This window comes from Fringilla coelebs (genome assembly GCF_963513975.1).
Source record: "Fringilla coelebs genome assembly, chromosome: 8".
In the NCBI taxonomy this organism is placed as follows: domain Eukaryota; kingdom Metazoa; phylum Chordata; class Aves; order Passeriformes; family Fringillidae; genus Fringilla; species Fringilla coelebs.
In genome coordinates this window covers 2576856-2601776 of record NC_140066.1, presented here as the reverse complement: position 1 = coordinate 2601776, position 24921 = coordinate 2576856, and the positions used below count along the sequence as shown (strand labels likewise).

At 49.7% G+C, this 24921-nt stretch overlaps 1 protein-coding gene across 1 annotated transcript in view; it reads right to left on the bottom strand.

Annotated features, from left to right (window-relative positions):
• The window catches only part of COL13A1 (collagen type XIII alpha 1 chain), a gene marked incomplete at both ends in the record, with an annotated part of 54379 nt that extends 29659 nt beyond the window's left edge, over nt 1–24720 (bottom strand). The window contains 16 exons of the mRNA XM_084210773.1: nt 3202–3228; nt 3821–3883; nt 5144–5179; nt 5913–5939; nt 6770–6811; nt 7255–7371; nt 12701–12757; nt 14779–14805; nt 15079–15105; nt 15196–15222; nt 16255–16281; nt 17055–17081; nt 18567–18602; nt 22304–22354; nt 24071–24097; nt 24700–24720. Of these exons, the coding sequence (XP_084066899.1) occupies nt 3202–3228; nt 3821–3883; nt 5144–5179; nt 5913–5939; nt 6770–6811; nt 7255–7371; nt 12701–12757; nt 14779–14805; nt 15079–15105; nt 15196–15222; nt 16255–16281; nt 17055–17081; nt 18567–18602; nt 22304–22354; nt 24071–24097; nt 24700–24720 (639 nt within the window). The remainder of the gene's footprint in view (nt 1–3201; nt 3229–3820; nt 3884–5143; nt 5180–5912; nt 5940–6769; nt 6812–7254; nt 7372–12700; nt 12758–14778; nt 14806–15078; nt 15106–15195; nt 15223–16254; nt 16282–17054; nt 17082–18566; nt 18603–22303; nt 22355–24070; nt 24098–24699) is intronic.
• Nucleotides 24721–24921: the final 201 nt, after the last annotated feature.

Genomic DNA, 24921 nt, shown 5'->3' with positions numbered 1-24921 from the left:
CAGAGCCCCATGAGGAGAGTCCAGGGCACAGGATATATATATATGCTTTTTTTTTTTTTTGTAATAACTTTTTGTAATTACAGCATCCTGTGAACTATATTTCATAAAACACTTTCTAACATAATATCCATGACCATGCCCTACACAGCTTACTTAACTCCCCTATTTTCAGCAGTAAGAAAAGTAAAGCAGTAATTAGGAATACTTTGTACTGGAGGACGTGGATTGGTCTCTCTCCTTCCCAACTATGCTCCCTGTCTTTTTTAAGTGAGACCCAGCAGGGAAGACTGATGCTTTCTGCTGGGACACACCCACCCTGCTCGCAGAGACCATCCCCAAAGGGCAGCCCAGCCTGTGACAGTAATTCCCCTTCCCAGAGACTTTCCTGGAACTGCTGCCTGCCTGAAGAGCTGCTTAATTATTTCACCCTGCAAAAGCAAAGCCCCCTCGGTGAGAGGGAGCTCGGTGACCCCCACGGAGGCAACTCAGAGCAGCCAGCCTACACTGTGCTTCCCGATGAGGCTGGCACAGCCCCCGGCAGCGGCGGGATCACACAGCCACTAGGGCTAATTAGAGAGGGCAGCAACAAACGTGACACTGAGCCACCGAAGAACAGAAAGAAACCCAGCGCCGGAGAAAAAGCAGGAAAAACAACTCTGCAGAACATCTTTAAGCCTTTAAGTGTTTGAAAGCCATTGTAGTGCAGCGAGTACCCGCTGGGCTGCTCCCTTTGTGATTCCGGGCAGCAGCAGCCTCCCACCGAAAGCAGCCCTGGAACGGTGCAGCCAAGTCAGGAGCTGGGTACCAAAGGCAAAACATCCAGCACAGCTCCCCAGGGCGCTTCAGGAAGGCGAGCAGCAGCACCTCGCAGCTCTCCTGAGCCTCATGCTGGTTTAGGAAGCATCTCCCCCGGGTCTCTGGGAGAATTAGGCTACACCTCTCCCCTTCCCAGAGAAACCTCACACCCTGCTCTACCTGCTGTGAGCAGCTTTATCCCCACTGGGTGCCAACGATGCCTCACACCGATCAGCTGCCAATTAAAGCAGACACCCTTCCTTTTTGCTCTTTGCTGTCAGAGGCAAATTATCAGGGGTTTATTAAGACAGGCTCTGGGCACTTTATGGCTCCTTCCTCAGAGCATGAGAGAAAGCCTTATCCTCTGAATCTTTCAGGAAAAAAAAAGTAAGGAAACATCAGACAAGCTGAATGTGACAAGCTGGGGGCACTGAGTCAAATGCTCATTCAAGTGGCCCAGGTGATCACAATCACTGCCTAATGACCTTCATGAGACACAGACTTAGGTCCTTACATGATCAAAGTACAAATGATGGCCACAGGAAAAAAACAGCTGAGAGACAATCTAGGTCGTGGTGCACCTGCCACTGGACAGGGAGAGGTGGTTAAATGAACAAGGGCTCTGTGTGATTCTAGGAAACCTCTTCAGGCCAGAGATATTCTTCACTGCCAGCCAGAGCAGTGATATTCCATGCAAAATTGGTCACTACAGCTGACCTATGAATCGTGGTGTTTGTGCAGGGCTCCTCAAGGCAAAGAGAAGGTAAAACCAGTCCAGGCAATTGGATCCAAAGTTGGAAGATTTAAAAGTCTTCCAGAGGCCCAATCAATCCTCCTAGGTGGGAGGACAACAGAAAGAAGCAATTTCCAAAGACAACAAATGCACGTGCTGTTGGATGCTCACGATCTGCTACTGAGTGAGGTCTGGCTGCTGATTTAAGAATGTGTCTGCACTTCCCTTTCAACTCCTCTGAGAAAAAGAAAGGAAGTCAAGAGAAAAGTGACCTTGACAGTAATAAATGATAGTCTGTGTGTGAAAGAAACTGCTGCTTTGGGGCTGCAGAGGTGCCCCTTTGGAGCTGCAATTTAGTATCCTAAAAGTGTGGTGGGTTTCATCTCTGCTCTTCCTGAAGGGGGGTGTGTAAGACATAAATAAAGGGCCAAGTAGCAAGACTGTGTCTCCAGGGTGGCCCCAAGTCAGGGAAGGCTCTCACCCTCTGGATGACCCTGAGACATGACTGGAGACTTCCCCTTTGCCAGAACCCACATGAAGAGCTGGCTAGTGCTTGTACACGGGCATGAGCAAAGCAGGTGTTCCAATGCTAGCAGTGAAACATGAGGGTTTCAGCAAGGATAAAACAGCTTCTCCTTTCAGTCTTTTCTCCCTCCTGGGCAACACTCTGACTTCATTCCTTCAGTTCAGTTTAATGGGAGACATGCTGTCAAGAGAGCAGCAAACTCCAAGCCCTCAAAATAATCAGTTCTGGGTGCAATTCCACCTTCATTCCCACTGGTACAAACAGGAGCGATGCCTTTGTGCTTGATGGAGATGGACACAGGGAACTACATGCACTGTAGTGTTTCTGAGGTGTTTTCTTATAGGAAGACAATCCCTGCTGCTCTGTTCAGCTATGAACCCAGAGCCTGCATTCCCAAAGAACATTTCTTTAAATTCCAAGTAATGCATCCTTGGTAAGCTCTGAAGGGGCCTTTTCTCTCTTCAAACAGCAATCCACCCAGATGGAAAAGATACAGAAAGTGTATGTGCTGCAGGATAAATGAGCTGCATGCCACACACTAAATAATTGAAATGAACATGTCACAGTTAATGCCTTTCCAAATATTACAGGACCAATCTTTCCTCACGATGTCTGAGATGTATGGCATGACACAGTGTGCTCTGACTGCCATGAACACTTGCCAATGTTGTAATGTTTTAAGCACAGTCTACATTGAGTAATATACTTTAAATATATGGGTACAGTAAATTTCAGTCAAATAGATAACATCTGGGCAGAGCCTGTAAAAAGTGTCCAGAAACAGACAGAAAAGCTGGTGCCAAACCTCAGCCTGAATGGCGGAGTTGGAGTGGATTTGATGCGTCAGCTGACCAGATTTTATGAGGAAACCCCAACCTAGCCCATCAAATAGGGAGATGTAACAAATCACCAGCAAGCTTCATAGCCAGAGAAATGCCTTTGGTAAGAATGGAATTCCAGCAAAGGGACGAAGGCAGCCTGAGCTGGGAGTGCCTGTCTGTGGCTAATCAGAGCACAGATGTGTACTCCATCAAACACCCCACAGAGCTGCCTTGCACCCAGCTTCCCCTTACAGCCCATCAGCCCAAGCAGCAGCATCTCCCAGGTGATCTGCTGGGAGTTAGGAAAACGGATTTGTTGTGCCTACCTTTATGCCAGCATCCCCTTTTTCACCCTGCCCGGCAAAGGAGAGAGAAAGGGGGGAAACAGAGAGGGACAGTGAACACAAAGGGAAACAAAGCAAGCAGTTCAATTGTAACAGCAAGAAACGAAGACAAAGTAGCCAAAAGAGGGTGTGATAAATGCAACCCCAGCACTCCAGGTCTCCTCACGGCAACACGGCACCAGTCAAGCGCTGGCTGCAGCCCTCCCTCCCCTCCCAGGCAGTGCAAAGCAGTTTAGGTCCTTGGAGTGGACACTGGAGGTTGCCCACACCAATGCTTTTCTACATGATAAGGGTGCAGAAACCATTGAAACATTTCATGGTCCAGAGTACCCTCATTTCCACAGCACTGGTGCAAAAGCCTCTAGAGGCTGGGTCAGTTTTGTTCCTTAATGAGGGACTGTGCAGGTCCTGGTTCAGGACAGCATGGAATCACCTTGGCCACAACTGCCCAGATTCTACACACAGGAGCAAGTGTTTCTGTCTACGTGGCTCATTCCAGGCTCCAGAGAACTGTCTGCAGCCTTTGATATCCCTTTAGGACGGGCTTGTGCCACTTATCTGCCCCTCAGGGGTGCCCCACTGACTCCAGCTGAAGGGTTACCTTGGGGCCAGAGGCTCCAGGGAGGCCACGGGCACCAGGCAGGCCTGACTCACCCACCTCACCCTGAGGAAGAGAACAAACAAAACAGTGGAAGAAGCAAACACAGCAGCAAGAAAAGGAGCTGTCTGTTGCCAGAAAGGCCAGCAGAGAGGTGAGAGGCACGTCCCCCACTGAGGTGTCCCACCAACCTACCCCTGGGTCTCTGGGAGAGGAGCACCACTCTGCATCAAGAAAGATATTCAGTGTATGAAATGCATGGAGTGAAGGGAGCATCACATCTGAGTTAACAACTTCACTCAACCTTTTGCCTTCTTTTCCTTTCCCGTTAGGATTTGGTGCCCTGCATTCATCCATTCCTTCCAGCTTTCCCAGGGAATGCCTTGGGCTCATCCTTCCAGACCAGGGCAGGCTCCTGGCTCAGCAGGGATCAAGCCAGACAAGTTGTTTCGTGTAAGAGGAGCTGCTGGGAGGGGCCCTCGCTGGGAGGTCGCCGCCCAGAGCCGCCCGCCCGGAGCACACGGGACAGGATGGGCTCCTGATGGAAAACCTGTGGGTTCACTGGGAGAAGGGGCAATAAATTGTGTCTGTCTGCAGGAGTGGGCTTGGTCTGCAGGGGCTGTAATTTCCACTTCCTGACATAACAAAAACTTCTCAGTTTATACAGAGCTAATTAAAAAGCTCTCAGGTCTTGCCATTTTGCTTGCAGAGCACCCATAAAGCAAGGTGGAGATAACAGGGGACACAGGACTCCTTCCTGCTGGGAACATTCACCTTCCCCATCTCCAGCTGACATCTCTTCGGCAGTATCTCTTCATTCCCTCTCTCCTGTTTGATCTCCCTTTGTCTTTCCCCTGTCTCTCTTCTTGTCTCTTCATTACACCCTCGGGGCTTGACAGCCCTGCTGTTAATCAGCTGCTGCTGAAGGCATTCGGGCATTGCCAGCTTCTGCCTTTTAACCCAGAGCAGGACTGACTCTTTCCTGTATCCCAGAGAGGAACAGACAGGGATTTAGCCCTTTTCAGCCTCCCATGTGGGTTTGAATGCATAAGAAATGCATTTCAGCCTGGAAGTGGGTGTAGAGAGACACACACACACACATACACAGGGAGGTATTTGTTCCACAGCTGCTGGGGAGTTACGGACAACTCTGGGCCCAGGCTCTCTTTACACAGGTGACAGCAGGGAATCTGTGGGCCTGTTGCAAACCCAGCAGCAGCAGAGCTCCACAGGAGGCTCCAGCATAGTCCACAGATTTTCAGCCATGATTCCAGAAAGCATCAGTGCACTTAATTCATTTAACAACACTGGAGTTTCCCTCCTTACCTTTCTGCCAGGGTATCCCTGAATCCCAGCATCTCCCTGAGAAAGGCAAAAAGACAAAAGAAAGTGAGACTTGGACTGAGAGGGACAATCTTTCCCCATTTCCCTGGGGTATTGCTGGGATGGCTGAGCATTCCATGGGGAAAATCTGCCTTTTGCTCAGAGTGATTCCAGTGAGCTCCTGTCCCTTCAGACCCACAGGTCAACATTACCTCAACTGGGCTGAGCCCTGGAAGGAAAGCTTTGGCAGACAGCTAACATGGGTCAGCTCTGTGCCCCAACTCCATGGTTCCTGTCTCCTCACCCTGGCTACATATCTCAGATAAAAACAAATTAGGTTGGGTGGCTGCAGCTGAAAAACAACAACAACCACCCCCTCCCTCGCACTTTGGCAAGTGAATAAATGGGAAACCGTGGCAGAGTTAACAATAGCATTGCAAAATCCATTCCTGAAGCACTGGGAAATGCTTTGAGAATGGGAGAAGCCAATAAAGCTGTGTGTGGCAAACAATTTTGCAAGCTGGGCTGATGAGGCGTGCCTGGCTCAGTGGAGAGGCAGCTCAGACGTGTCGCCTGGACGAAACCCATGAGTCAGCACAGGGGCTGGGCCCCAGAGGCAGTGCTGAGCTGGGTTAGAAATCCTTCTCAGCTCTTTGATGTAACCTCTTTTAGCCCTCCTCCATCCATCAAAATGCACACATCTGTCCTCATCAGGACAGCCCATCTCTGGTCATCATCTTTCTACACCTCTAAGGGAGGTGGGATGTCTCACCTTTGGTCCAGGAGGCCCAGGTAAACCCTGTGGATAGAATCAAAACAGACAGTGGGGTTGGAAAGTGTGACATTACATGGACAGCAGGGTGATAGGGGGATGCAGGCTGGTTTGATTCAAAACACCCCTTAGAGATTTCCACTGCTGAGCTCAAACATCCCCAATCTATTCTTCATGTAGTTATCTTAAGAGCATAAACTCAAATAAACTTATGCCCACAGTGCTCCATACCCCCAGGTTTGTTCTTGCTCAGTTTGAAGACTAAAAAGCTGCTTTGCCTTATGCATTATGCTCCAGAATCTTTTCTGTTTCTCTAGTTTGCTTGGGGAACTTGTTCCCAGCCCACTGCAGCTCCAGAGTAAATCAAGCATTTGCAGCTTCCTCTGGCAAGCTAAACAGAGAGAATGTATTAACAAACAAACCACTTGTGTCTCTAAATAAGAAATAACCAAACAATTTACCTGATATGAACCGTGAAGCATACCAGACATACGTGTGTGTAAATATAAATAAACAAAGTATCCACGCAGGAGCTGCCTGTGAGCAGGCAGGGAAGGAAAACTGCTCTAGATATGCTCTGATGCCTATGCCACCTGCCATGGCAATTCAGGTGCTTAGCCATCCTGTCCTTGGCCCCTCAGAGAGAGGAAGATCTCTCAGAGAGAAATGAGGGTGCTGACCCCTGTATTGTGTGTGGAGGGATGGATTTGCCTCCAGGGACAAGACTGGCTTTTCCTGCTAGGAGGCCTTGAAAACTCTTGGAGGTGGAAACTCCTTTAATTCCCAGGGGCTGCAGAGCCAGCATGGCATGTTGGCCCCTGCAGCTCCCAGGAATGGAGCTGGATTCTCATACCCACCTTTCCATCTCTGCCAGGCTTTCCAGGTTCTCCTGCTCTGCCCTGTTGCAAGAAGAAAGAGGTACATTAGCAGCACTTTCTGTCCTCTGCCCTGCCATTCAGCAGTGGTTTTATTTTATAAGTGGTGCTTCTGCTCCCACCCTCCTCGGCTGCTTGCTAGGACAGGGACAGGACTTCAAAGGGGTGGCAGGGAGCAGACAATTACACCCCACGTGTTACTTCCTCCCCGGGGCCATCTGCAGGGGCTGAGGAGGAGGAAATGAGCCTGGTGTCACCCACTGTGTGTCCAGATAGCAGCAGTGCCCAGTTCACATCTCTGCCTTTCCTCTCACTCCCCTCCTTCCCAGAACTTCTTCCGGTCCACGCATCCACAGCCTCTGTCCGTGGCTATCTCAGCTTCACTAGAAGCAACAGAGGCCAGAGGAAGCAGCCTCTGCCCAAGGGGATGAGGAAGCAGAAGGATTTCAGTTTTGGTAAGGACTTACAGGGGGTCCAACTGGCCCAGGACGTCCTGGGATTCCTTCGGGTCCAGCTGGTCCAGGGGGCCCTGGTGGACCAGGGGGCCCCGGGGGACCTTGGATCCCCGCCTGTCCTTGTTCACCCTGCAGTTTGTAAAACAAGAGTCACCACCAGGCAGAGCAAACCCTTCACACCACCACCCGAAGGGCCCAAGGCAGGCCAGCCTGACTGAAGCAGAGGAGACAGAAGCAAGTCCCAGGTTACTGCCAGGAGAAGTTTCCAAGAGTGATGGAGAGCCCTGCCGAGGGCAGCTGGGAGGCCTGGGGAGCAGGAGCCAGCACCCAATGGTTTGCAAAGACATCTGAGGTCACCTGGTCAGAGGTCCCTTCTAGAGGGATCTAGTGATGACAGAGCAGCCCAAAGAGACCTTTTTCTTCATTGAGCCAGCCAAGTAAAATTTACGTGTCAAAGACCAACATGTCTTGAGTCTCTGAGGAGGCTTTCCAAAGCACTTGACAGTCACATGTGAAGCAAAGCCTCCCGTGACGACACTGGCACTTCCAGGCAGAGCCACAGTGTCTTACCTCAGCCAGTTTCCCCCCATACTATATTTGTTGGACAACACTTCCCCTGTTTTGCCAAGGACCAAAAGTAGAAATGCCACAAACCCCAAAGAAAATAACACAATCATCATGGCATTCCTGGAGCCCACCCAAGGCAGGCCCATGGACACCAGGCAGAGCCTGTTTTTCTCAGCTTTAACAAGGCAGTGCCTGCTGAGCCACCTGCCATTTTCAGCTCTGTGAGATGGAGCTGTTTGAGCCAGTTCCTCCCCAGGCCCCTCAGCGGCCACTCAGTGCCTGTGGCTCATGCCTCAGCAATGTCATCTGGCCCAAAGGGGCTGCACGTGGCACCGAGCGGCACTGAGGAGACAGTGGGTTGGAAGCACCACGTTTGAATACCAGACTGCTGATCTAGAATTGATGAATCCAGCTCCTAGGGCACTGTGGCACCCGTGCTAAGCTGCTCAGTCACTAGGCTCACCTCCCTAGATAAAATACCACGAGAGCCTACTGCTAGTGATCCAGTTCAAATCTGAAAAACTTCCCTTGGTGGCTCCATGGGAAGCTAGAAACCAAACATGGCTGTTTCTCAATTAAAAGTCAGTGGGTGTGCAGTTGGGTCTCTGCTGCATTTATCCTCTCTACAGCCTTACACACTGGAGGAAAATGCATGAAATCTGTCCCCTGTGTTCCTACCAAGTGCGCTGTTTATCCTGGCTGCCTTTAGTAAAACATGCAGATACAGGGATGTTTGCTTTATTTAGAATGATAAATGAAAGTAATAAGCTGCAAATTTCATCCTTTCTGCCATGAGCCCTATTTAAAAGAAAATTTCCAACACGTGGGCCAGGCTCACGAGAAGCTCGGTCATATGTGGAGCAACAGCCCTTTCTTTTCCTGTGCCTCACTGCCCAACCCTCAGCCCACACTGGGAAGCCTGCAGGGCCAGGCAGGAGGGGTGCCCTTGCTTCTCCCCAGTTTTAAAATGGATCTTCATTCATCCTGTGGCCCTTGCAAGGGAACGCAGGTTCTTTTCTAAGCTTCCTTATCCTCCATACTCAGTGCTACTCAACTATCTTGAAAATGGTCTCATAGCTTTTAAATATGGGAGGTAATTTGGATCTATTGAAGATGATGGGAAGACGTTGGAATATATTTCTAGATTTTCTCTTGCCTTGCCCTCTCATTCCAGCCTCAAAGACTTCCCTCCCACTGCATCTTACAACACCCCCAGCATGGGTGCACCATGGGAAAGCAAAGGGGGCTCTGCCCATCTCACTTTGGCTCCCTCTCCTCCATTCCCACCTCAGCTACTCTCTGCCAGCCTAGTCCATGCTCCAAATTTAGGGCACTAAAATGCAGCATGGTGCTGGAACGGGGTGCTGGCAGGGAACAGGGAGATGGGCAGAGCAGGAGCCCTGCCCCAGCACAGGGAGTGGGTGGAAGGAGCTCACCCAAAGTCCCGTTTGCATCACCCTCACTCTGCTGTCTTGGGCACGGCAGGCTTTGTTTAAGCAAGTGCCCATCCTTGCAGATCCCTAAACACACAAAGTGTTATCACCACATCATTATAGCCTCATTAATGTGTTCAGCACAAAAGGACCCCCACAGAGCTAAATGGACAGTAAGTGGATACAGTAAGTGGGAGATCAGGTGTCATTTTCCTCAGTTGTCATTCTATATTTTTAGCTGTCGACTGGAACTATTTCTCTGTTCTTTTAAACACCAGCCAGGCACCCTGCCTGCACCCCAGCAATGCAATGCTTGCTCACAGAGGACCCCACTCAGCCCACGCTCAGCTAAGCCCCAGCCCTTGGGCAAAGCACTCCTGCTGATGTGCTCAGAGCTAGCAGCAGGATTTTCCTCTCTTCCAGGTGCTGGTGCTAACATCCATTTTGCAGCCTCACTTTTTTCCTTAGTACTCACAGGCTGGGCTCCTGGAATTGCCTCGTGCTGGCAGATCTGCAGGAGCAGACCCCACCCTGTTGCATTTAGAGAATGAATACAGCAAAGGCAAAACGGATCATGGCAAAACTCCGGTGAAGTTTTCCTCTGTGGACAGAGGGAATTTGCAGCCCTGGCTGACGACAGGATGTAGGGCAGCTATTCAAGTTTCCCACTTCATCCTGGAGAGGAACTTCAGCTTTCAAAGCCTTCCCAAGAGGTCAGTCCTTGGCCTGGCTCTCCAGACTGTCACTTTGAAGGGCAAACAGCGCAATCCACGGGGCTCTGCGTGGTGTGAGTGCTGAATCGATAGAAACTGAACTGAAACCACGGGCTCACGTGGGAAGGTCAGGATTTGTCCAGAGCTGGGCAAGGACCAGGCACCTCATGGTAAAGTCTCTCGCATCCTGCAGTTCCCTGCTGGCATCCGACCGTCTAGACAGGCAGCAGGGTGACAAAACCCAGCCACTTAATAAAGAGTGCCCAGCACACTTCAGCAGGGTAATTGCAGCAGTTTGTCCACACAGGAAAGCTAATCCCAATTGATGGAATGAGGGAGCATAAAGTGGGCTCATTAAAAGCCACATGAACTCTGACTATGGACACTCTTATTCACTATTCATATGTCCGTAATTCACTTTATGAATTCATTCCCAAAATAAACTAAACATGAATTATAGCCCTGGAAACCAAAATAAATGTGTTTACACAAAGATTTAATGCAATTTAATGAAACCATTCTAAGAGCTTATTTAAACACATTTCCCCAAGTGCCTCAGACTAGACTAGCCCTTAGAAGAAGCGTTTGCCTATTCATTCATCTCAGTTAAATTTCACAGACATTAGATGAATTTCAGCAAGAGGCTTCCAACCTCTTCTGGAGATTGAATATGCAGGAACTGACTCCTTAAGGGAGGAGGCTGCTTGTCGACAGCCCCAAGAACAGCTTCATGGCCCATTTCTTTTAGTTCAAAAATCTGGCTTCACTGCATTTCTTTTTAGCAACATTATCACATCAAAGGTTTCCTCTGCTTTAAAGAAAGTCCCTCAGCTCTGCCTGAAACTCTTGGAAAGCCCTCTGTAGGGGAAGAAAGACAGGTAGCAAGCTGATTAATTGCAAGCACTGGGATAAGCTCAGAAACAGGCAACAAGGAGGAGAAGTCTACCTGGAAAGTGCGTCTCTTTATGACCGGAGGTGGAGCCAGCCGCACTGAATTGAGGAGAGGCAGCAGCTGAAGAAGATCAAACCAGAAGGTCACAGGGCAAAGGAGGCCATTAGGGCACCCAGAGTCAGAGAGCAGCCAGGGGAGAGACCACAGAAGAGGGGAACAGAGAGATTGCCATGAAAATGAAGCCTGGCAGGAGAGCGGCGTGGGGCGGGTACCTGCTGGCAGACCTCTGAGCTCCTGCTGCTGCTCACAGGGGTGGGTACCTGCTGGCAGACTCTGAGCTCCTGCTGCTGCTCACAGGGGTGAGTACCTGCTGGCAGACCTCTGAGCTCCTGCTGCTGCTCACAGGGGCACCCACCAGGGGCCAGCCCACTCACCATCCCCACTGCACAGAGCTTTCACAGCTCCCTCTGCCTGGAAACAGAAAATGGCCAGGACATTTCTGACTCAGCTCTGCTATCTCCTTAGGAACTGCTCACTGCAAGGCATCCCTCGCTGGCTCTGCTAGGGTGTCCAGCAATGGGACTGTTTCTCTTAAATTCTCATCATCACCAGATTTGGGGCACCTATCAGAATAACAATTTTCTCCAAATTTTCCAAGTTTTCTAGCTCTCTTACAGGAAACCCAGTGTATCTCCAGGTCTCACCCTTCCTCCAGGTGTGGAAGGAAGCAGAGAAAGGCCAGCTGGGGTCAGCACAGGAGTCCTGGCTTGGCTCACTTAACTTGGCACACACCACTACCATGGCCAAGGGACAAGACCAGGCCTTGGAGCTGGACAGCTAAGCAGGGCATTGCCTTGGCAGCCTGTGCTTTGTTTTTCCTTGCTCAACAGTGTCATCACCTTCTGCCTGCTTATAGCCAGGAATGCTGCCTTAGGGCACAAAGCTGACCCGGACACACAGAAATCAAATGCACTAAAGCTCAGGAGCATTTGTTCATCCTTTTGCCGTATCCAGTTTCCACTTGCACGCATGCTGCTGTCACCCTGGCACCCACCAGGTCGGCTCCAGGCCCAGGAATGCTGCTCTGGCCTGATCCACTTTCCTGTTCCTATCAGTTTTCCATTGAAGCTGCTCTTGATTTACATAGGGAGAGGTGAGAGAGCCTTTCTGTGCTTGGCACAAAAACGTGCCCATGTGTGACATTTCCCCACGTGAGCTGTGCATCAGATCCCAGAGGTGTGCCCACAGGTGTCCCACCACAGAAACCATACACTTCCAAGGAGCACATGTTATTCCCTTTAAACATCGTACTTCATGTGTGCAGTGAAAGCAAGGATCCAGTCCTGTTGCAAAGAGAAGTAGCAACCCAATTTTGCAGCATCATGATTAGGTGGTTGTGCTCAAATGCACTGATCCAGACAGCCACAAGCTATCACTCCAAAAGCAGTGCTGCTGGAAATTCAGCTGGGCTGATTTTACCCAAAGGCAGACCTCCCTTTTCTAAAAGACAGTGCAGGAGGCCCCTTAGCTCAGGAGAGCCAGCTAAGCTGGCTTTGCCTGGCTGCTTAAGTGCTGAAGGGTATCTGAAATATCACACAGCTTACAGGGAAGCTGAGGGAGGATGCTGGAAAGGATAAGGAGGAAATGGAGAGAACCAGTCCTGAAAACTGGCAAGACAAGACCCTGCAATGGATTCAGGTGAAAAGAAATCAGAAGGCACTTCCACCCAGCTCCTGCCCTGCCCCCTCTGTGTTCCAATGGGAAGTTTTTTCAGAAGGCAGCTTGCAATATTGGATTTGCTCCCTCAAGCCTTTGCATCAGAACTGGGTCCCCTGAGACTGCTACCCACAAACCTTCAGCGTAAGGATCTGGTTAGAGCGCAGGGCTGCAAGTGTGGTACTTAGGTACTCCTGGGGACAGGGAACACACACGAGACAAACGGGGTCAGTTAGACAAACACATTTCTGAGAGCCAACGCAGCATGGATGGTCCCCCTGTTTCCCTGAGTGGCACTTGGCAGCAGCTTGAGGGCCACTCTCACCCTGAACGGGCAGCACCAATGCATCCCTCACAGCACTGCAGGCCACACAGACTCATACAGACAAAAAACATAGGAATCTACAAGGGCCAAGGCACATATCCTAACCTTGTATTTCCTTCCTAAGAAAACAAATATGAAACAAAACTGAAACAACGTGCCCAGTTTGTCAGGATGCTGGTTTTCATTTCCTCACCCGGAGCATCTGACAAAGAGCCTTATCAAACAGAAAAGCAAGAATAAATTGCAGTTCGGTCAGCAGTGTCACATTTTTGCAGCAAGGCTCATCCTAATTTTCATTCAGGGAGGAAGAAAGAGAACTGCACCTTCTGCTGGCTGGTCTGTGCCTCTGGCTCCCTGAACTTGCAGTTCAGGACAGCCTGTCCTTGAGTTGATCTGAGGACAGTCACCCTTCCCGTGAGCATGTCTCAGCCGTGAACAACTCACGGGCTTTTTATAATGTTGAGCTTGGTGCCTCATGAGACCAAAGTATCTCCATGAGAGGCAAGGAAACGCTGCCAGGATGTGAGGCTGTGCACCCACCCTTTTCCCACTATCACAGCCCTGCAGCTCACCAGCCACCCTACAACCCTGACCCACCAAACCAGCGTGCCTGAGCCCAGGCTATTCCCAGGGATGCACCAGCTCCCTTCCCAGTGCTGCTTTGGCTCCTGCCACTGCTTTTCACCTTGAGCACTGGGGACACTCAGAGCCAAGGGCTGTAACAGGAACTCAGGACACTGCTGGGGTGACCAGTGTTGTTGGCTTCTTTTTAACATAACAATCTAGTGAGCCGGCTCACTAAATAAACACAGCTGAGCGGCTGTTATTGCACGGGGCACTGGCACTTCCCCACAGCCCCCTTCTCCCTCGCTGCCAGCCCAGCTCTCCCTCCTGTGGCTCTGCTGCTCCAACCCTGCTCCCTCCGGGCCAGGGACCAGAGCCCAGCTGATTATCCAGAGGCCCATCAAAAATAAACAGAAAGCTCTTAAGCTTGTCTCCCTGTACACCCAGATTACAAATTCCAGCCACTTCATATGATGTCGTTCCAATGCATTTCCAGTGGATTTTCAGCACTCTGGTTGTTTTTAGAACTGGTTAAATCCCCTCAAACCCCATGATGTTCTCTCTCCACTCTTGGCTGCAGCACATACTGGCCAGGCCAAGATGAAGGGGCAGGTGGGGCAACATCCTGGCTTTCATTAAACAGTTGCTGGCATCAAGCCTCCCACTCAGCCTCTTCCCTGCAGGCAGATATTCCACCAGGCTTGGGGGACCAGCATGGGGACCAGCTCACTGTTGACCTCACAGAGCACCATGGCCAGGCAGTGCAGGGTTACCCTCAGGCAGGGAGCATAACCCTTCCCCTTGTCTCTATGCAGGGATGACACCAGCACGAGGGAGAAGAAAAAGAGAGGAATGATGATGGAGTTTTCCCCAGGTCTTCAAACCCCACACTGCTTCAGGCCACACAGCCAGAGCAGAGGCTGTGCAAGCAGCACGGAGCCGGTGCAGCAGCTCAGGGCATGAGTGGGTGACCTCTGCTCCTCCAGAACCCCCAGGTTTCACTGGGTTTTGGGCTGGGGACGTGGACCTTCCCCTCTCCAGCACAAAGCACAGGAGGGTGTCCAGGAAGCAGAATTGACAGCAGCCATCTAGGGGTCAGCTCTGGTGGGCAGGAACAGACAAACCGAAGAACCAACATCCCTCCTGGAAAACCTTATCTGCTGCTTTTCTGCGAAACACATCCATCAGCCAAGCACTGCCCCGGGGGCCCAGATGACGCTTCTTGTTAATGGAACGATCTCTACCTCCAACAAAAAGCCATTCAAACGAAGGAGGATTAACATGCAGGAAGGCACGGGACAGAGGATAATAACGCTAATGACTTACCCTGTGCGGGTACTCTGCACACTGACCCTGTGAAAGAAGGGGATTAAAAAGGAAAAGAGTTTAAACCACAAACAGAGGCGACCAAAATAGGCACGCAGGGTCAGACCCAGAAGGTGTAAATCACTGTGACTCTATCAGACTCAGTGCAGCTATGCCAGTTTGTACCCGATAAGCACCCTGCCTCCTGTCCCCATCCCCTGAGCCCTCTGCTCTTGGTACTCCTCACTCACAGTCAGATCAAGCAGCACCAAGTCCAGCAAGTCCCTTCCTTACTTTTAACAAGGCCCCCATTGAAATTACCTTCTCTCCTTTTTGTCCTGGGGGTCCCTGTAGGAGAAAAGCAATCAAAAAAGGCCTCAGTAAACGAAGGAGTTCAGGGAATGCAAGGGGAAAGGGATTAGGGGGAAAGATACTTACAGGTTGTCCCCTGGGACCTGCAGCACCCTTTAAAGAAACACAGAATTTAACACGGGATGATTTTCCATTTTCAGGGACAAAAAGACAGCGTATAGAATAACTGAGCTTTTAAAAACAATTGTGAAGAAAATTCCCAAGAGAGATCTGGGTTCCCTTTGTTGCTCTGGAGGAGTTAAAATGCACACATGCTCTGGCTGCACCACGGGGGGGAAATATTAAAAGGAGAGGGGGGAAAATCATCAGGAAAACACACCCTCATTGTTCCCAGGACCTCAGCTGACAGCGAGTCTCCCCAGCCACGCTCTGGGATGGAACCAGAGGCAGCCAGGATTGAAGCCTGAGCTGGGATTGTGCAACAGGGGAGTGGGGAGGGGGATCTTCAACATGTGCTTGCCAGAGGGCTATACTGACACTCGGGCTCAAAAACCAGAATTACAGAATTAGCAGAAGAAAACATTCAACACTTTAGTGAGCAAAGGTGACTACAGGGCCTCTCTCTTTTGACATACTCATATTTGGGATTTCATCATCAGAGATGTCAAGAGGAACAAGACAGCATTTGGGCTTCCATAAAGTGCAGTCTAAGTTTATCATTTTCAACCAAAAGCATTTTAGTATGATGCACATATGAAAAGAGGGTGGGGGGAACCGCATTTAATACAAAAAATATGCTTTTTTTGGTTGTTGTTAGATAAGTTGAAAGCTGCCAGATGGATTTTCAGAAATCTTTCCATCAACTTTTACTTGTCCTATGAGGCCAACCACGAAAAATGTCAGCTCCCAGAATATATTTAAAGAACATAATTGCTAAGTGCAAGGAAAACACATCCCATGCCTAACTAGAGAGTTGCTGTTGTGACATGATGAATGTGCTAGCCATAATGCAAAAATTACAGACATGCATCCCAGCACTGCTATTATGAAGTTACAGAATTAGGGATGCAGTTAGTGCATCAACTGAGGTAAGATTGTTACCCTGCCCATAAGCTTGTTTCCAGCTGAGGCCCAACATCATTGCAAACCAACCCATCACCCACAGACAAACAAATGTATTTTTACCATCTCTCCCTTCTGTCCAGGATGCCCCTGCAAAAGAAAGGAAACACACATCAGCTTTGGCCGCTGCAGACTCTAGATGATGGTGATTTAACAGCTTCTGCTGAGTGAAGTGTGTGTCCCCAGAGCAGCACAAGAAAGGTGCTGCCACATCTCTCTTGGGGGTGAAGTTCTTCATGGCAGAAACAGGAAATCAGAAGCCAGAAGTATGAGCTACCAGCTCCTTCTCCATTGCAGCACTGCAGGAGTGTGGTGGGGAGCCTGGCTACATGGCTGCCACGTGGAGCTATGGGTTTCATGCCCACTGGGTTCACAGAGAAGTAGCTCATTTGTGCCCAGCTCTGAAGGATGGGAAGAACTTGGGTTTCTACTGCAAATCTCTAAGGACAGCATGGAGGTCTCAAAGAGGTCTTTAGGATCCTTCCCTCCTCTACTGCACCGTTTTGGCACAGCAGCAAAGAGCAGGAAGCTGTTGGCTAAGGCAGAGGGCTGATACCTTGGGGATCTGCTCTGCCTGTCTGATTCTGGGTGGGAGTGCCTGCTAAGGCTCTCCCTGCAGCAGGAGAACTTGTGAACTGCTAGTTTATAGATTTACCTAGAAAGGAACAGGCCATCCTCTGCCTTCCTTAATCTCCTGACTCCTGCATCTCCCCCAAGGCATCTGTGGCACCCTCCTGCCTGCCAACCTCCTAATTTTCTTTCTAAACAATCCCTTTCAAACACAAGGTGTAACACCCAGGCTGCAGCCCAGTGGGAGCCTGCAGGAGGCAGGGCAGAAGCCTGCAGAGGAGTTCTTTGCTTACCGGTTTGCCGTCCAAGCCAATAGGGCCCTGAAATAAAAGAGGAAAAAAGGATGAGAAGTGTTTTCCCCATGGTGTCTCTGTCCATCCTGTCCATCTGTCCCAGGAAGCACTGTGTGCCACAAGACTGCATGGGCTGGGGTGACGTGAGGTGACTCCCTGCCCTCCTGTCCGGTCCTGGCAGGTCCCTGGCCCACTGAGTACCAGCCCAGATTTCAAACTGCTTCAGCAGGGACCTGCTCACTGTCAGCACATTTTAGCAGCAATGCTGGACACAGGAACAGAAACAAGGAGGGATTCATAGTCAATTTGCAAAAAAAAAATCTCGAGAATTCAAAATTTTACAGTGTTGGGTAAACTAGTTGAATATCAGTAGTTTTCTCAAGACTTTCACTTAAAAGGGCACCCACCTTTGGGGGAAGAGGAATTTTTCCAAGTGACAGAATAATAAAAGCGTCTCAGGGAAGAGGTGACATACAGCTCAGCACATGCTGAAGGTACTGTTTGATGAGAAACAGGCTCCACAGAGCTGTCCCACCCAGCACTTTCTCATGAGCTGGACCCATTTGTTTTCTGCTCCTCCAAAAGCCAAAGACCACAAGGGCCTGGAGAGATCTGCTTCTCCTCAGCCCAGGGGCAGCTCACACCCCCCTGTCACAACAGGCAGAGAGGTGGAGCCCAGCAGACAGGGGGAGGCTGCCAATTCCTCCCACTTTGCAGGCGTGAGAGTCCCCCCTGCAGACCTGCTCTGGCACATCCAGGGTCCTGGAGCAGCAGCTGAGCTGCCTGGCCAGAGCAGGGATCTGGGGGGTGTTTGTGTTTGCCCCAGGCTTCCTAGCTGTCCAGGATAAATGCATATGAATAAATAGCAACTGTTGGAGCTCTTCAGCAGCCTCAGTGCTTCATGGAGTGCTGCCAGCAACTGTGGGATTGAAATGAAATTTGCTTTGTCCTCTCCTGGGCATTATCTTAGTTCCCTTGCAACTGTGCTGGAGAAGAATTCCCCCTCGTGTCCTTTCCCTTTGGCATGACCAGGGTGTTCAGCCCAGCACAGTCCCCAGCTGACCCTCAACAGGCAGGGCCTTTTTTGGATCCCAGGCACTTGCTGCTATTGGAATATCATCTAAAAGCTCAATTAAATTTGGAATTTCCCCTACCTACCCCTACCTAGGGGATGTTTTCTTTGTTTGGGATAGGGGCATTTCTTAGGATGGTTTTCTTTTACTGAACAGATCTGGCTTTAACTATGTTATTTTAACACTTGGGGATTTTTTAAAAATTAATTTCCTTTCAGAGTTGTGTGGTTGGGTTTGGTAGGGTTTTTTTCTCCCTAAGTATCGTTTAAAAGAAGAAAAAAAGGCAGGAGAAAAACAAATGAAAAAAAAAATTGCTTTTTCCAGTGATATCAGATCAGGTCCTTGGTTTCAGGAAGAAATGATGAGATACAGCAAGCACTTGTGAGGCTTCCTAGTAGTACCACACATCCGTACCTCATAAATTAGGAGTTCCACTTACCGGGAATCCAGGAAAACCTCTTGTTCCAGGCTGTCCCTGGGAAGGATGAAACAGAGACAGCAGTTTAGAGGAACTGAAATAAATTTTGATGGATCCTAAGTCCTCTCTACAGAGCCTTTCCTCCAGCCTCTGACCAATTATCCTGCAACTCTCTGAAGAGATACCCAATTCCTCTCCAAGGGGAAAGTGTCTGGGGAAGGAGGGGAAATCTCTCATCCCCACTCCAATTTGTACAGGGCCAAGAAAAGGCTGGAGCAGCTCCAGTTTGGATTGCAGGCAGTTTCCTTTAAGTTTCTACATTAATTAAATGGGTGTCTCTAGCCCATATGTTAGACTTTTGGAGTATATTCCAGAGGCTGAGCTCATTTTATGGCAGTTCTTGCTGCCATAAACCTGAGATGTTTAATGCAGGGTGCTGTTCTATGCAAGACAAGCCTTGCAGGTCACTGGTGTCTAAATACAACCATCCCTCTCCTCCTCCACCCCCCTCATCTTATATCTCAGCTCATTCATTTTCCTCAGAAATAATTCTGGAGATGATTTTATTTTTCCTCTTCTGTTTTTTTTTATTTTTATTTTTATTTTTATCCCCTGAGAGCTAAGACAAAAAAGGAGAGTTAGGCTGTGTGATGAGAGGAACATGAACACCACAACTTTTCCCCTGCCCCTTCCTGGCTAGTTAGCTATGGCTACCAGGCTGGGATCAGGTACAGCAAACACTGGCTTGGCATGTGTTTGGCAGCTTCTTCATCCCCTACTTAAGAACACCAAAAAAAAGAGAAAATGTCCTGGCTGTTAAATTTTTGTAGTTCTTGAATTTTTCAGGCCGGTGACAAGGTCACAGTTACCATAGCTTTGTTGGTATCCAGGAAAGATACCACTTCATTTTAGGATTTTTCAATCTGTTTTAAAAAGAAAAAGGTCAGGAAGCATATGGTCCATCTGGCCCAGGCTTCAGCAGATCTTGAAGCAGTCTCATGTAGACAGAAACAGCAGGATGAGGTAAATCCTGTGCCACGCTCATCAGCTGACCACCGTGGCATCCTGCCTACCCTGAAAGCTGGGCTGGGATGCCAAAATGCCCAGCTTCCTTCTGTGTTCTCTCATTTGGGGGGAAAGAAATGCTTTTTTCAGCAATTTGAGCTACCATGACTGGACTGCTGGAGCCCCACAGGGGTTTCCTAGGATAGAGCTGGGCATAAACAGGGTGCACCTCTGCCTTAACTAGAGTGATCCCATGTGGTGCTGAGGGAAGGGAAGGGCAAGCAGGAGATGGGGCTTCTGGGCTGTGAGGTTGAGGTTTGCCACAGCGAAGCAGTAACAATCCTTTGGGAGACCTCAGAGTTGCACTGATAGGGAAAACCTTCACCTTCAGGTAACATCTCCAGGCACCCTCTGTCTGCAGAGAGACTCATTGAGGGTTTACCCCTGCAGAGGATGGGCCCAAACAGCCTCTTGGCAGGGTTTGAGGGATGCCCCCCCACCACAGAATCCCCTCATGTCACAGTGAAGAGTTCTGGTTTGCTCGGCAGTGCTAGCAGGACCTAATCACATTTGCACTATTTCTTTAGTTCTGCAAAGTTGAACTTGGTCAGCTTTGCTTTGCAAGATACACACAAAACCACCTGGCCCTGTTGGCCAGTGACCAGGAGGGAAGATAGGCTATAAATTAAAGGATCTGTCCACCGCTGGCTTCTGAAAAGGCAAGAAGAAGCAAGAAGAGCCGAGCCAGAATTCTGGTTCCCTGTTGGACACCTCCCTGACAAAAAGTGCTAAAAAAAGAATTAGGGAGAAAACCTGGAAATGGTGCAATTTGGCTTCCTCTGTAGACTACAGACTGCTGCTTCTTTCTCCTAAGAGGACAGCAGAATGATTTGCACGGTATCACGCCAAGACAACAGTTCAGCAGCGAGCGATTCCAAGAGACTGTTTTTGTTGGGTGGCTGGTTTTCCTTGTCTCCTTTTTAAAATGTTGATTGTATGAAGTATGTGATCCTGGGAGCTGCCAAATCATGGAGACCGTCTGTTTCTGCCACTATTGGTGCACTGTCCCTCTCTGGCCGGGAGTTAAGCAGCTCTGAGCTCCGGCAAAAACTTTAACCTCCAAACAAAAATCTGGAAACTATTTGTCATCCCACATCTTTCTGAGTGGCCCCTTGGCCAGGGTTTCCGTGTTTGTCTTCAGTGCTCAGCCATCCTTTTGACCTATCACCAGCTCCCCAGGAAACTGGATCATTTTCACAGTAGGCTTTGCAGGGGGAAAGTGTGGAGTTGGGCCGGTCCTGGCACCTCAGGGCTTTGACTGGTGTGGGCAAAACCCCATTTTAGATACCATTTGCCATCTAATTTTTCTGCTGCTTTGAAGATGCAACCTGTTCTGCACTTTCCCAAACAGCAGCAAAGCAGACAAAATTGTCCTTCAAGAAAACTGCCTCCTTTGCAGAACCTACCTGGACGGGGACTGATGGGTTTTCCCTCTGATTACTATAATTACCCCGTTCAGAAGGCTGAGAGCCAGAGTTTGTGAGAAATAGCAAAAACAACTGGGCACTTACCCTCCAAAATCTGCTGTTTGTAGAGCAGGGTGGTCTTGCTCAGACCTTGGCTTGAGAGACTTGCCAGCCCCTCTTCCTTGTCTGGACACATGACCAGGGACCATCTGCTAGGCATAAAACCCTTGGGGAGACCCATTTGGGTCCTGGGCTTTGGTTCTGTCGCTTCTCGAACTGCAGCATCCCCGGCAGGTGGGCCTGGGGACCAGCAAAGCTGGTTTTTATTAGAAACACTTGTCATGGGGCTTTTGGGAAGTTAATTGGAAAGCCAGATGTAGCCAAGTGCCTGGGTCTGTCTCACTTGACCTCAGCTGTGAAACAAAGGCTGCCAGCAGCCCATCCTCTCTGCAGGTCAAGGACGGTGCTCTTCACAGGTTAATCAAAATCGGAAGTGCCCACTGGGAGGGAGAGAATTGAATCTCCAGGTCTTTTTTCATGGAAATCTCTGGTGGAGGCTGTGCAGGGATGGAGTGGAGAGGTCTGGCTGCACCCACACAAAAGCAGAGGCTGGATGGCTGAGCCACAGTGCAAGAAGCATCCAGCATTTAGGGCACGTAAACACTCCAACCCTTCATCTTGGTCTTTTTTTATGACCCTGCCCTTGCAAAAAGTTTTGTCTGGCTGACTCATTGCACCTTGTAGAGACACTTTTACTGGAAGAGAGAACAAAATCCTGCCTTTTCTCAGCCAGATAAGCAGCCACCATGCTGACAAAGAGCTTCCAAGATTTTGGGTGTATGACAAAGACCCCTGAACTACCCTTTGTCTTTGTGAGCTCCCCAGTCACTAGCTTAGCTCTGATCCTGCCAGGCAGTAAAATTAGGGGGCTTGTTCCCTGCTGATCAAACCAAAGGCTGAAATCAGCCAGGCAAAGGGCAAATTTTCTCCAAAAGTGACAGCAGCTCTGTTGCAAAAAGGAAATACACTTCTTCCTTTGAAATGCCGGACTCTAGTTTCCTTGCCAAGGGAAGGCTTCCTCATTTGTTCTGGAATATGAGCTATAATTTCATTATATATAGTATATAATAGCAGTATAAAACCAAGGCTGGCTCAGCATGGGAACCACATTATACAGGGTTTTTGCTCTTTCCAGCTGATGCTGAGTCTTAATGCCTCTCCTAAGGCTTTCCCAGTAACTTGCCCAAATCCTGCATCAGACAAAAATAGAGAGAAAAAACCACTTACTGGTGGACCACGGGGCCCAATGATGGACATGCCAGCTTCTCCTGGAGCACCCTGCAGAGAGACAAAGCAGAGGAAAAGGGGTGAGAATAGGAGAGGAAAACACAAAGACAACTATATTCCTGTCAAGACTGCGGGTAAATGAGGGTGCTTTAGGTGTGAGATCTTCAGGACTTATGGGGCAGCTGCTGTTCTGCCTCCCCCAGATCCTGCCTGACACTTGAGGAAAAAAGATGTCCTTGAGAGCTGCTCAGATGTGCCAGAAAATGGAAGCTGCACAGCAAGGAGAAGTATAAACACATAAAACACTTTCTGGCAAAACAGATGTTCTGCCCCATTGCAAGTGTGAAAGATGGCCTGAAACCCTTTCTGTTTCCTTCCTGCGAGTTCCAGGAGGATTGTGTCCTGCAGAAAAAAAGAAAAAGAGGGATGTGCTGGGCTCCAGGGTAAGGGGAGCTGCAGGCAGCTCATTTGGTTGCCTCCAGAAATGCCTCGCTTGTGTACATCTCAAACTCAGTTGAGATGTGGATGAAAACAAAGCAAAGTGCTTGCTGGAAAGGGAAACAGCTGCCTCTCCAACTCCACGCCACCCACAGCGTGTGATGGGCAGGACATGTCACTCTTTGGAAACATGATGTATTCCTGAGAGGCAGCTCCAGAAGTGCCCAGGGCTGAGGAGCTTTGGGACAGAGCATCCCATAAACCAAGCAGCCTGCAAGAAAGCAAAGCACTCTGAAAAACAAAGCTATGGACTGCCAAAGACTTAGGGCTCTCAGGGAGGCCTTTGGGGCTGAGGGGCAATTAGGAGTGATTTTTTTTCCCATTGTTTGTTTGTATCTATCTGCTGTGCCTTCATGAAAACTTTGGCCAGAAACAAATGCAAGAATACTCAGAGAAAAAAGCAGAATGGCTTCAGGTGGGAAATTCTGGTCTGTTGGATGTTGGTTGGCTCCAATGAGCAAACAGCGAACACAAAGATGAAGAATCTCTATCCTACTTTCCCCTTCCTTGCTGTGTTTTTCTCTCTATTATGAAGAGGAGCAAATGGGTCTGGTATGGTACTGCATAGATGACCTTCCTTGTCAGGTAAATCTCCATACCTTTCTTAATTTCTACACATTGTTATTCAATTATTCACAAATCCCAAACACCTCCATTTCCCTGCTCTCCCAGGTGGGAGGTACTCACAGCTCTGGGGAAAATATACTAACACGGAAATGCCAGAAAAAGGCCAGCAGTAGGATCACTTTGTAAACCAGTACTTTTTAGTGGGTACAAATCTCAACTCGCTGCACAGCAAACAGTCTGTGAGATGGTTTCCCACAGACCATCAGCTTTTCTCGGGAGGAAGAGGTCCCACCATGTCAGGAATAGGAGCATGCCACGCCACTTTTATTCCTTGCTCCCACCTGCATCAGGGGTCAGGCTAACCTGGGAGGTAGAAGGGAGCTGCAGGTTGGCTGGGACAAGCAGAGCTGCCAGAGGGGGAGAAAGTCAATGGTTAAAATCCAGGAAGCCTTGAAGGAAGCCCTGCACGTGCCCACTGGCTCTTATGCTGTTAGTAAATTGTCATAAACAAGAAACGCAGCATCTTTGGAGGCTGACTGGCCTGGAAGGAATTTGGGAGATATACTTGCACTGACACGGAAGATGGGGCAGCCCAGGGGTGTGGAAGCCCAAAGCTGGCTGCAGTGGCCATGACTGTGACAGGGGAGCTTGGGCTGGCCCTAGAAGAGGGCAGTTTGAGGGTGCTACAAGGAGCTGACTCACCTTCTCTCCAGATTGCCCCTTTAGTCCCTGGGTCAGTGGCAGCCGTCACAGCCACATGCAAGAGGGTGCAGGGAAGAGAGAGAGAAAGGAGAGAGACAAACACAGGCGTCAGCGGCAAAGGCACGCTCTGCCCCCCACAACCCTGGCTATGGGGCTGGCATCAGCAGGGTGGCCTCAGCTCCTGCCCCAGTCCTCTTTCCCATCCTCACCATGGGATGCCCGAGCAAGGAGCAGCTCCAAAACACAGCTCAGCCAGGCAGGGGATGGCCCCCTTTGCTCAAGGCAGCTGCCAGTGGCAAGCAGGGGTGCGTGTTAGGAAACCCAGGGTTAGCAAGCCCAGCTGGCACACGAGGTGGCAGTGGGAGACACCCAAAGAGGGGGATGCTGAACCAGAGGAGGGCCTGGATAGGACAGCAGGTGAAATGGAAACACCTCCCCAGCACGTACGTGGCTTGCAGGGCTGGTCACCCCGCTGAGACCAGGGGAGCCCCTCAGATGTGGGGCTCAGGGAGAGTAGTTTTGCTCTAACTGACAAGGATTATCCTGAAAGCCACCCTCCCTCACCCCCAAATCCTGGGGGTTGGAAGAGAATGGGAATGATAAGGCACACAAGAGAGGGTTTGACTTACCGGCCGCCCAGGGATTCCCATCGCACCTTTGTCCCCCTGGCAATTAAGGCAAAAATCAGAGGGAATTGGTAACTGGCCAAAAGCAAGGTTATAAAACAGCAAAACTGAACTAAGCCACAGCAGCAGCTTCACACTGTGGTGCAAGTGCCCAGGGATTTTGAAAGGGAGAAGGTTAAAGGGTAAAATGCGTTTGCGTGTGCTCAAACGTGTCTTTAGAACGTG